At 45.8% G+C, this 12,608-nt stretch overlaps 1 protein-coding gene across 8 annotated transcripts in view; it reads right to left on the bottom strand.

Moving 5' to 3' along the window:
• LOC111148581 (WD repeat domain 20) overlaps positions 1-9,450 on the bottom strand; it is a 65,530-nt gene extending 56,080 nt beyond the window's left edge. For 6 of the 8 annotated variants that reach the window (XR_002640707.1, XM_022505264.1, XM_022505268.1 and 3 more), the window contains exon 1: positions 9,191-9,450. Coding sequence is in view for 7 of the 8 variants with exons in the window: in XM_022505264.1 (XP_022360972.1) it covers positions 9,191-9,439 (249 nt within the window). In the remaining variant the exon portion in view is untranslated. Of the gene's footprint in view, positions 1-9,154 lie in introns of all 8 variants that reach the window. The other 2 variants (XM_022505265.1, XM_022505269.1) reach the window with 1 other exon arrangement.
• Positions 9,451-12,608: the final 3,158 nt, after the last annotated feature.

Genomic DNA, 12,608 nt, shown 5'->3' with positions numbered 1-12,608 from the left:
ATAGAGGCCCATGTCAGGCTCCCTGCTCCGCAGAAGGCCTGCTTCTCCCTCTCCCACTCCCCCTGCTTGTGTCCCCTCTCTCGCTGTCTCTTTCTGTCAAATAAATAAATAATCTTTTTTTTAAAAGGCACTAATAAGTAAATACTGCCTAAAATAACAGACACCATCTGCACGTTTGCCACTACTTACTTGTCCTTCTCACCATCAGATTATAAGTACTTTAGGCCAGGAACTCTGTCTTAGTTGTCTTTGGGTCCACACGTCCAATAAATGTCAGCTGAACAAGTCATTTATTATCCCACTGGACTGCAAACTCCTTGATGGCAGAGACTGTCTCAACAGTACAAACCAGCCACTCAATACATCTTGATATATTCAAGAGTGAGTGAGTATCTTATTCTCCCTTGTTGGATGATAATCCTCTCAAGGTCAGGGATCATGTCTCATACATCTTTGATTTCCCATAGTCTAGTATACTGCTTTTCACACAAAACTACTCAAATATTTATTAAATAAGACATTAAGACAGGACAGAGCCTCTGAAATGAAGATCAAAGTAAGAGAATGAGCCCATGTACCTGTTCTGCTGTAGCAGGACAAGAAAGTGCAGTACAGAGTGAGGCTGGATGTGAACCAACCAACGGAATCATCTATAATGTAGTTACTTGAGAATATGCTAAAGTATTCCTATTCTTGCTTTTAAAATGTAAAAACTTTATAAATTTGTTCCTCATGAGTGATCCTTCTTTCTTATGAAGTCTACATTTTCCTAGTGCTACAAAATTAGTTAAAAGTATAGCAAAGGGGCACCTGGGTGGCTCAGTGGGTTAAGCCTCTGCCTTCGGCTCAGGTCATGATTCCACGGTCCTGGGATCAAGCCCCACATCGGGCTCTCTGCTCAGTGGGGAGCCTGCTTCCTCCTCTCTCTCTGCCTGCCTCTCTGCCTACTTTTGATCTCTGTCAAATAAATAAATAAAATCTTTTTAAAAAAATTTTTTAAAAGTATAGCAAAGATTGATTCGGAATTTTTTAGTACAATATACCCTACTTTAAAAAAAATCCATATTACAAAATAGAATCGAGAATGCAAAACATGGCTCAATTTACAAATTACCAACTGGCAGAGAAGTTGTGAAGTTGAGAAAAATGCTACAAAATAAGAGCAATCGCCACCTCAACCTCAATCAGAAACAAAGCATTTCTGAAATTAGAAATGCAAAGATTTGAGTTTTGAAATTCATAAAAAATGTGATCTGTACACAACCTTTCAGGGCAAATCATCTGTGTGAAATCCAAACCAATATTATTCTCCTTCCAGGCAGAGAAATACTTCTCCGCCTCACCTTTACTCCTTAGCTCCACTCGATACTGGCACTGCGTACACCATGTGCACAGCACACGCCTTCTACTTCATATTACGATTATCGGCACAGAAATACAAGCCCCTTACAGGCAGAAGTATCTTACTTCACCCTCACATCACCCACAGCAGACAGCAGTACCTTGTAAACAATAGCTCTGCAATAAACACTTGATGAATGAGGATTTTTTTTTTAATTTTATTTATTTGAGAGAGAGAGAGAGAGAGAGAGAGAGCACGCCATGTGCGCACGAGCTGGGGCAGGGGCAGAAGGAGAGGCAGACTCCCTGCTGAGCAAGGAGCCTGACTTGGGACTCGATCCCAGGTCCCTGAGATCAGGGCCTGAGCTGAAGGCAGACGCTCACCTGACTGAGCCACCCAAGTGCCCCAGAGGATTTTTTTTTTTTTTTAAGATTTTATTTATTTATTTGACAGAGATCACAAGTAGGCAGAGAGGCAGGCGGTGGGGGGGGAGGAGGCTCCCTACTGAGCAGAGAGCCCCATGCTGGGCTCAATCCAGGACCCTGGGATCATGACCCAAGCCGAAGGTAGAGGCTTTAACCCACTGAGCCACCCAGGCGCCCCGAGGATTATTTTTTTTTAAAACAAGACATACCTTGTACTCTATTATAAATAACAGATGCCAAATGTTAGGAGAATAAGATAACTTATCGCTGATATTCCCAGATAATTTAAAATGTCCTGAAAATGAAGATTAAGGATGTCCACCAATTCATTATTTCTATTTTTGATGTTTACTCCTAAATAACCAAACAGGACATTTCATATTTCCACACAAGCTAACCTCATTGAAATATAAATAAAACTGTTCTCTAAGACATGAAACACCAGACTACAAAAATCTTCAAATTTATTTTTAAAACAAGGTTCTTTAGGCATATAGCCAAAACTAGTCAGTGATAAAATCCATACTGTTTTGATTCTTGCTCAAGTCTTCTACCAAAGCACAATAAGTACTTAAATAAATGAAGTCACTAAATTAACTCAATGATAACAAACACAAATGACAAGTTTCTTGAGGGCAGAGGCTTTGTCTATTCCCAGCATCTGAAAAAGCACCTTGCATCTGATAAGCATGCCCTGATATCTGCTGAAACAATGACATTCCTGACTATCTCCTGGATTTCACAGACATATTCTGAGAGCTTCTTACTATTACTCATATCCACCCATTCTATCCTGCAAAATCTCATCATCATCCTCTTCAAGGTCAAGAGAACCAAAGTATCATATGAAAGTTTCTCTAGCCTGCTCTAAGTGATAAATGAAGATGCTTTCCCTTTAGTATATAAAATGTGATAGTCCGGGTCGCCTGGGTGGCTCAGTGGGTTAAGCCTCTGCCTTCAGCTTGGGTCATGATCCCAGGGTCTTGGGATGAGGCGCGGCATCCAGCTCTGTGCTCAGCGGAGACCCTGCTTCCTCCTCTCTCTCTCTCTCTCTGCCTGCCTCTCTGCCTGCTTGTGATCTCTGTCAAATAAAGAAATAAAATCCTTAAAAAAAAAAATTGAAAAAAAAATGTGATAGTCCAATAGCAAAACAATTAACAGTATTTCAGAAAACATTAAGTAGCCCCTAATGAGAAAAAAACTACAGGTTTCCATTCAACTCCACATGTGTCCTACTAAATTAAGTACAAAATTTCTCAAAGTAAATTTGATATAAAAAGTTCTCATCTTCCATGCCTCTTTCTAAACTAGAAATGGAAAGCAGAGAGATATGATAATTACAAACGGAGTGAAGGGTATGAACGTGACCTTCTCTGGAGCAGGCCAGAATCTAAAACCAGCCTATGGGAAAAACCTTTGGAAGGCTTCTAGCTCACCCTCCCACACAAAGCATGAATTCCTCAGTCACCAACAGGTGGTCCTGCAGTCTTTGAGAAAGAGACAGATTATGTCCCACACAGAATGCTCATTCTCTCCCAAGTCAACCCACTGCACTCCTAGATAACTCCGGCTCTGAAAATATTTGAGCTGTTATTATAGGACTCTTCTTCTGGCCCCAGTCTCATGGCAACACAATGAGTACAAAGCCTTTTCTAGCATAAAGACCTAGTATCACAACATGTTCCACTTGCTTCCACAACACACCCCACTCCTCAATTCCCATTCAATGAGGAGGCAATGAATCCAAGACATGAAGACATCTTCCCAATAGAAAGATGGTTATTTTCATTACAAAACTACTGACCGCAGACTCCTTCAACCTTAAGAATTGAAAAGGCCTTGGAAGCCATCCAATTCTACTCCTCTCCCCTCTAAGGTAGGAATTGCTTCAATAGCATCTCTGGGCAACACATTTGTGTCCCAGAATCTTAAGATAGAAGGGGAATAAAAGTCTCTTTGATTTAAATGTTAAGTAGTTCTTAGTATAGTTTTTAAAAGTTGTCTGTTACTGAGGCACCTGGGTGGCTCAGTGGGTTAAGCCTCTGCCTTTGGCTCAGGTCATGGTCTCAGGGTCCTGGGATCGAGCCCCGCATCGCATCGGGCTCCCTGCTGGGTGGGAAGTCTGCTTCTCCCGCTCCCTCCTCCCCTGCTTGTATTCTCTCTCTCACTGTGTCTCTCTCTGTCAAATAAATAAATAAAATCTTAAAAAAAAAAAATTGTCTGTTACCACATAGATTTGGGAGGTAACGTGGTTTGACAGAAACAGATCAAAAGTAATCCGTGTCATTTGGTTACTTTCCATTATTCTAGCTATACAATTCTCTAGCTATACAATTTCCCAGTTGTAAGAAAGCTAAATTTGCTACCTCCTAACAATAATTTTAAAATGTCTTTACAAAGATGTGAGCCACTAAAAATACCCATTATTTGGAAGCCCAAAATTGAATAGGCTCTTTAGCTTGTAAAGATCTTTTTAGAAGTATAACTTATGGGACGCCTGGATAGCTCAGTCGTTTAAACATCCAGTCTTAATCTCAGCTCGGGTCTTGATCTCCGGGTCGTGAGTTCAAGCCCTCTGTTGGGTTCCATGCCAGCATGGAACCTATTTTAATTAATTAATTAGTTAATTAATTAACTATAAGTATGGCATAGATGGACACCAGTGCTTTACTCAGTCATTCATGCAACAAATAAATACTAAGGGCCTACCTTATGCCAGACACTGTGCTGGGCACTAGGAAAACCATGAAAGCAGAAAACACACAGTTTCTCTTCTAAAGGAGCCTTGTTTATAGAAAAGAGAGATTTGAGCGCCTGGGTGGCTCAGTGGGTTAAAGCCTCTGCCTTCGGCTCAGGCCATGATCCCAGGGTCCTGGGATCGAGCCCCACATCAGGCTCTCTGCAATGTGGGGAGCCACTTTCTCCTCTCTCTCCGCCTGCCTCTCTGCCTGCTTGTGATCTCTGTCAAATAAATAAAATCTTAAAAAAAAAAAAAGAAAGAAAGAAAAGAGAGATTATCGCCCAGAGAATTACAAATTCAGAAAAGTGCTAGAAAGGCAAAGTTCAAGATGTTATGAGAACATATAATAAGGAAAACTGATCTAGCCTGGGAATTCAGAGCAAGATATGCTATGGAAGTGATGTTTAAGCTGGGATATGAATGGTGGCCATTCACATTTATGTAAAAACAGATGTCATATGGGACGCCTGGGTGGCTCAGTTGGTTAAGCAGCTGCCTTCGGCTCAGGTCATGATCCCAGCGTCCTGGGATCGAGTCCCACATCGGGCTCCTTGCTCGTCAGGGAGCCTGCTTCTCCCTCTGCCTCTGCCTGCCATTCTGTCTGCCTCTGCTCGCTCTCTCTCCCTCTCTCTCTCTGACAAATAAATAAATAAAATCTTTAAAAAAAAAAAAAAACAGATGTCATAAAATGAAAGGTTGGTACAATAAACCCAGCTACCTTTGGTATCTTTATCCTAAAACAACATCTTTAAAAAAAAAAAAAAGAAAAGAAAAGGAAAACCAAGTACTCTTTAAAAAGGTTTGGGGTTGGGGCGCCTGGGTGGCTCAGTGGGTTAATGCCTCTACCTTTGGCTCAGGTCATGATCCCAGGGTCGTGGGATCGAGCCCCTCATCGGGCTCTCTGCTCAGTGGGGAACCTGCTTCCCCCTCTCTCTCTGCCTGCCTCTCTGCCTACTCGTGATCTCTGCCTGTCAAATAAATAAATAAAATCTTAAAAAAATAAAAAATAAAAAGGTTGTGGGGGGCTTGGGTGGCTCAGTCGTTGGGTGTCTGCCTTGGCCTCGGGCCATGATTCCAGAGTCCTGGGATCAAGTCCCGCATCGGGCTTCCTGCTCCGTGGGAAGCCTGCATCTCCCTCTCCTACTCCCTCTGCTGTGTTCCCTCTCTCGCTGTGTCTCTGTCAAATAAATAAGTAAAATATTTAAAAAAAAAAAAAAAGTGTGTAGGGGTGTCTGGGTGGCTCAGTCTTTAAGCGTCTGCCTTCAGTTCAGGTCATGATCTCAGGGTCCTGGGATCCACCCCTACCTCAGGCTCCCTGCTCACTGGGAGGCCTGCTTCTCCCTCTCCCACTCCCCCTGCTTGTGTTCCTTCTCTCACTGTGTCTCTGCCAAATAAATAAATAAAATCTTTTTAAAAATTAAATAAAATAAATAAAAAATAAAAAGGTTTAAAGGCCAGTGGCGCCTGGGTGCCTCAGTCATTAAGCATCTGCCTTCGGCTCAGGTCATGATCCCAGAGTCGTGGGATCCAGCCTCGCATACAGCTCCCTGCCCAGTGGGAAGCCTGCTTCTCCCTCTCCCTCTGCCTTTGCCCTGCTCTCTTGTTCTTTCTCAAATAAATAAATAAAATCTTAAAAAAACAAAAAAAGGTTTAAAGGCTAGGGACTGATAGTTCTTTGGAGAGGATAGGGTCTTACTCTACTGTAGATACCCCACTTGGTATCATCATCATCACTGTAGTCACTAAAATCTTTGCTGAAATGATCAGCGTCAGTGCTAAATCAACACTCCTATTACCTTCAGTTAAGCAAAATAAGTTCACGAAATTACATTTCCTTACACAAGAAACTCCATTCCAAACTTCAACTGTGAAAAGAAGATGCTTTCTTGTACCTCACAGGATTGCTATCAAGATTCGACGAGATACTATATGACAAAATGCTGGGGCGGATCTTGAAATGGCTGGAGGATATGGCATCCGCACGATCAAAAAGCTTGATCGGTCCCTGCTCGCTATGACAGTTCTTTAGACTCAGTTGTGCTTCATTTTCCTGACCATGAGAAGAAGAAGAAGAAAAAAAAACTGTAACACAGGTTTGCACTCCTTCTCTAACCACGGTTTTCTCCAAGAGGGTGAGACTGCAAAACTCAAAGGTCCCCTCTAGCTCTAGAAACTGACCTGCATGTCTTTTTAAAGGGCCAGGAGTACACTGCTTGCCTCCTATTTGAGACCACCTCCTCATCCACTCCATTCCCCCATGACTCCATGCTTCCTTTCAGGAATGGCAGCACACAGTCCATGATTTGTTTCTCAAAGACCTATTTTCCACTTATTTTCCAGGCAGATTTAAGTTGAATGTATGCATCCAAATCAGACCTTTTGAATGATCCACATGATTGATGTAAAACTTTGTATGCCCCAACGAAAAAAATGAGTAAAAACAGTCAAAATGACCAACTGTCAAGATCAGTTACAACTCCTAACCCCAAAAAGCAAATTTAGGTTTTCTGAGTAAGGAAAATTACCTGCTCAATTTCAAAATCAGAAAAGACAGTCTCAAACACTATCACTTGTACTCAGAAATAAATACATGCAAAGTCATTCAAGGAAAACAATTTTTTTAAATTACAATGGCTAAAAGAGAACTAAAATGTCCACAACACAATGCTGTACGATGTTGCTGTGTGAAAATGAAATTTAACAAAAAATAAGTTATGTAGCCCAATAAATTATGTACCTAAAGCCAAATCTACATGTTTAAGATTTGTCTTGTTTAAAATGATTTTGGAGTGTGGTCTTGAAAAGCTCTCCTACTCTTCACTTTCATCAAATAGCATCCCAGCTAAGAGAACACAACTCCCTGATACTTCCAAGCAAGAGACCTGTTTGATGATGCAAACCAAGGCCACAAAATCCAGATAAGGGTTGCCACTAGAGAATGCTTCAGAAATTATACACTGTCAAAGAAAACTTTTTTTTTTTTAAAGGTAATGTCGAGACTAGTAACTGCTAATAAATTCAGCTGTTGAGCACGTTTAAATTTTATATTAATTTTAGTTAACTTAAAATTCTAAACTTATTTCCAGAGAAAAAGTTGATCTTTTCAGGATCAATGGCAAGATAGCAGCTTCCTGTTTGACACTCTTAATGCTTATTTTAACTATATTTTACACATACCGAGGGTTTCAAGCTTTAAAGTTCATTACAGTTAGTATATTATAAACTACAGTGTCAGTGCTGCAATGTTCTCCCTTTAAAGAGAAGCAGATAGGAGTTAAAGAACTCATCCAAGGTCACCCAACAAGTCAGTGAAAAAGTTGGGAGCAGGACTAAAACTTCAGCTCCTAGGCTACTAACTACTTCACACCTTCCCAATTTCACAAGAGAAAAAACGAAATCAAGTGATTTACTTTCAGTAATAACAGCTTACCTCAAACACAGTAAACCGACGATCACAAACACTAACCAAAAAGACGCACCTTGAACAAATGAGACAGCTTGCGACTTCTGGATACCACTGTCCTGTCCCGAGCTCTTGAAACCAAACAAAAACTTACTGGTTCTGGATATATTACCTCCTAGAGAACTTCCACTCTTAGTGTGTACAATTTGCTTTCACACTAGCCAAACACAAATTGTTACCACCTTTTTCCCTGCCCAGGTGCTGTGGGAGGCATCAATTTCCTCACTCCTCCAAAAGTCCAGTCAAAGACCACATACCTCAAAACCAAGCAGTTCTGAGTGAGAACATAGTTACATCGCCAATAAAGGAAAAGCTCTAATAAGTTGCTTCTTTTGAAGAGATATTTTTAAAGGATGATTATATGCTTCACAGAATTAATATTAAGTTGCCCGCCAAGAAAAAAAAATGATTCTTGTAAAGTAGCTTTTAAGGCTTATGCCTCCCTGTTTGGGACATAGTCTGACTCGTCGGACAAGAATGATCTGGGCACGCTCACACAGAACCCCTATGAGCAGCTTAGTTCACTGAAAACACCACTCCGACCTCCCAACTGTAGTACTGTCTTTCTCATACTGTAAGGACCAAGACGAGCCTCTTCAACGATCTCTCAGGAGAAGGCTCCCCGGCGGAGAAAGTGACAGCGGTCCTCCTGACGTTTCTGGGAAAAGTGTTAACACCAGAGAGAGTGGCTCCTAGGAAGTGTCAGTGCGGTGGAGTAGCCCTTGGTTCCGGGCAGGTCCTTTCTGACCTAGTCTCAAGTCCTTCGCTACCAGCCCGGATTCCGCCTTACAGACCTTCCCAAGCCGCCCCGCGCCCCTGTTCTCTAAGCTGGAGCAAGACTCCCAACTCTCTCGGGAGGCGAGGCAGTCTGAGCAGACAAGACGGCCACCCCACCTCTTCCGGGGACTCGCAGGCCCGCTCCCTGGCGGTGTCAGAGCCTGACGGACCCTGCCAGAGAGAAGGCAGCCGGCCCCTTCTGGGGCCTCCCAGACGGAACCCCGCACCCCACGGTCCCGTTCCACGGCCCCCATCCCTTCGAAACATGACCCTCCTTACTCGTGAATCCCCCTTCCTCAGGAGCACCCCAGTGGAGTTACCGGCCCACTCAAAAGTAAGAGCGACCGCCACCCCTATCGGTCACCCTGGCCCCCACTGTCACCGCCCTGCTCCCGACCTCTGCCCGCGCCGCTGGCGGGCCCCGGTGACGCCCGGGTCGGTACCTTGCGGACCCCCTTGTAGATATAGAAGTAGAGCTCCCGGCCCACATTGAAGCAGAGGCGGTCGCCGTTGCCAGACTGGTCGTTGAGGTTTACGAAGGAGACGCGGACGGGGTTGGATCCCTGCGAGTTGAAGGGCACCCGGTTGGGCCGGCTGTACTCCGAGTGCGGCAGCAGCTTGTACAGACCTTCCCGAGTGGTGAATTGGGTCTTAATCTCGTTCATCTCCTTCCCTCCTCCCTCCGTCGCCATCTTGGAAAGCAGCGTTCATCCTGCCCTAAGTGCCCGGATCACGCCCACCGCGCAGGCGCCGTCGCAGGCTGTCGCTCTCTCCCCCCCTCCCCCGCCTCTTCCTCCTGGCCCCTCCCACTCGAGAGCCTGCCCCGCGGAGGCCGGCGGAGGGGCAGGGGCGGGCTTGTTTACGGCCCGACTGCGCAGGCGTGCTCACCTGGCGCGGTCCGCGCGACTGGGCGTCCTCAGGCCCCTCCCCCGGGCGCGGCGTCTGGGTGGTCCTGTGACCGTGCAGGTGAGGCGAGCTCCGGACGGGGGTCAGGCTAGCTGTGTCGCCTCCCATTTACCCCCGGGACCGAGCCGGTAAGCCGAAGCGGCCGTACGTCTGCGGTGGGGAGCGCAGAGGAGAACTCGAGCGGCCTCCTCAGTTGCCTCGGTCGCGCCCTGAGGGGACCCGGGACCCCGAGGAGTGGAGGGAGAGGGCAGCCCCCCATGCGGGGTGTGCACGTGGGTGCCGAGAGCCAAGCACCGGAGCTCCGGCGTTCTGCCTTCGGGAAGATGCGGGGGCGCCCCGAGGGTGGGGGGAGCCCCTCACGCAGGCCTGCCCTCTGCCACCCGCACGACGGTCGGGGAGCCCCTCAGCGCCTCCCGGAGCCCGCTTCCGAGCAGGCACCGAGGAACCTCAGTTTCCAGCTGCGCGGGGCCGGGGCGAGCGTTCGGCGCGTGCGGACACAGCTCTCCGGGTGTCCGTCGGGGGAGGGCACTGGCCGACGTGGAGCCAAGTGGGTTTTTTCAGTTTGCCTTCCCGGTGTTTAGAGGAAAGGGGGAGTGTCGGGCCGGGCAGTGGCTTTCGGAACCACAGACCCAGTCGAAGCAGGTGTCACGGGCCGTGCTCAGCAGCCTGACAAGTAAAGGCCATTGATCAGGACGAAAGAGGCCGAGGTGGCACCTGCGAGGTCACTAGGCGGAGCGGCGTGCGCGCGCTGCGGGATCTAGGTATGGAAGGAGCGGCGTATTGTACTCCTGGGTTTCCCGGCTGGAATAGGAAAATTTCTAAAGCGACCGAAACTTTCTGGGAGAATTCGGGCGGGGCAGGGGACACAACATTTACAGCGAGAATGAGCTATTCTTTGCATTCAAGTCATGGCTGGAGGGTCGCAAAACTAGTAGACGGAGGGGAGTTCTCCAGCAGAGGAGCCTGGACCACAGGGCCGGTATTACACAGCAAGCAGGTACTGCCCGTGACGTAATAATGCGTCTGACACCGTCATCCTCTACCCTTGTTCACGTTGGCAAAAAAACGCGAGAGCAGGATCCTACTTATTGGACCCCGACATAGCTGAAATGTGGGGTTGTAATGGTTTTGATGTTACCTGCTTTTCTCTAAAAGACAGATTGATACCGAAAGTCTTTTAAAATGCCAGGATGTGTACTGTGGTCACCGCGGATTTATCCCGGTCTCCTCTGTGTTATTTAACATTGAAAATATGTATTTGATCACCTTGAGGGATAGTGACATCCCGAATCCTCTAAAAATAATTCACCTGTGTTCCCTGGTTATCAAGGGGGAATAAAGCAGGGTACTTTCTGGAGAAAAGAAAAAAAGGTCAGCAAGCAAAAATTAATACAGAAAATTGTATTAGCTTTCAATTAACCACAATTAACCTCAATTAACAATAAAACCGTATACCTCAGGCTTTCTATTAAGATTTTACTCTGGGGGCGCCTGGGTGGCTCAGTGGGTTAAGCCGCCGCCTTCGGCTCAGGTCATGATCTCAGAGTCTTGGGATCGAGCCCCGCGTCGGGCTCTCTGCTCGGCAGGGAGCCTGCTTCCTCCTCTCTCTCTGCCTGCCTCTCTGCCTGCTTGTGATCTCTCTCTGTCAAATAAATAAATAAAATCTTAAAAAAAAAAAAAAAGATTTTACTCTGTCGGGGCGCCTGGGTGGCTCAGTGGATTAAAGCCTCTGCCTTGGGCTCAGATCGTGATATCAGGGTCCTGGGATGGAGCCCTACATCAGACTCCCCTCAGCGGGGAGCCTGCTTCCCCCTCTCTCTCTGCCTGCCTCTCTGCCTACTGTGATCTCTGTCTGTCAAATAAATAAATAAAATCTTTAGGGAAAAAAAAAAGATTTTATTCTGTCTAAATTCAGCAGTTTTATTATTACAAAAATAATAGACTGTCCCCTTTGTCCCATTCAGAGACTTTGAATAATCTCTATTCTTAGTTTTTCTCTTGTTCCCCCTCAACACACTCAAGTATTCAATAAAGAACACTGAAGTTTATGTAACGGGCCCGACCTAGATACGGTTCATTTCTAATTGTCACTGTCAAGCCAGGCATTTCTTTTCTTTCTTTCTTCTCTTTTTTAAAGATTTTATTTATTTATTTGACGTAGCACAAGCAAAGGGAACAGCGGGAGCAGAGAGAGAAGCAGGCTCCCAGTAGAGCAGGGAGCCCAGTGTGGGGCTCGATGCCAGGACCCTGGGATCGTGACGTGAGCCGAAGGCGGACGCTTAACCCACTGAGCCGCCCAGGCGCCCCAAGCCAGGCATTTCTGAATGGACTGGTGCCTCACAGTCACAGGTAAACCTCGTTAGTTCCTTTCCAGTCTCTCAAACTTTGATCATTATATGGCAGCTTCATGAATGACTTCCTTGATCGTAGCTTTTCTCTCAACTTCCTCCTGTAAAGTACTACCAAATCTATTTTCTTAAAACAGTGCCTTAGAGGGGTGCCTGGGTGGCTCAGTCAGTTAAGCATCTGCCTTCCACTCAGGTCATGATCCCAGGGTCCTGGAATCAAGCCCTGTGTTGGGAAGCCTGCTGCTCCCCCAACCTGTGCTCTCACTGTCTCTCTCTTCCTCTCTCTCTCTGTGTCTCTGTCAAAGAAATAAAATCTTAAAAACAACAACAATGCCTTAGACATTGCATTCTCTTACCCAGAGACTTTCCGTGACTTGCAGTAACCATATTGTTTAAGTCACACCAAGCAATTCAAGCCTATTCTTACATATTACATAAATCCCCCATGACAGTCAGACTGTTCTGCCGGCGCCCTTGGCTCCTTCTCTTGCTTAGAAAGCCCTTCCTTTCCTTTCCGTCTTCATACCCTGTGCTTCAAGAACTAGCTAAGTCTCACCTTCACCAAGCCCTTCCAAGCTTGAAAACCGTACTTGAAACCAAGGATTCT

Source organism: Enhydra lutris, unplaced genomic scaffold, assembly GCF_002288905.1.
Source record: "Enhydra lutris kenyoni isolate GAN:26980312 unplaced genomic scaffold, ASM228890v2 scaffoldscaffold20, whole genome shotgun sequence".
NCBI classification, from domain to species: domain Eukaryota; kingdom Metazoa; phylum Chordata; class Mammalia; order Carnivora; family Mustelidae; genus Enhydra; species Enhydra lutris.
Note: the sequence above shows the minus strand (reverse complement) of the source record. Positions and strands in the feature narration are given on the sequence as shown.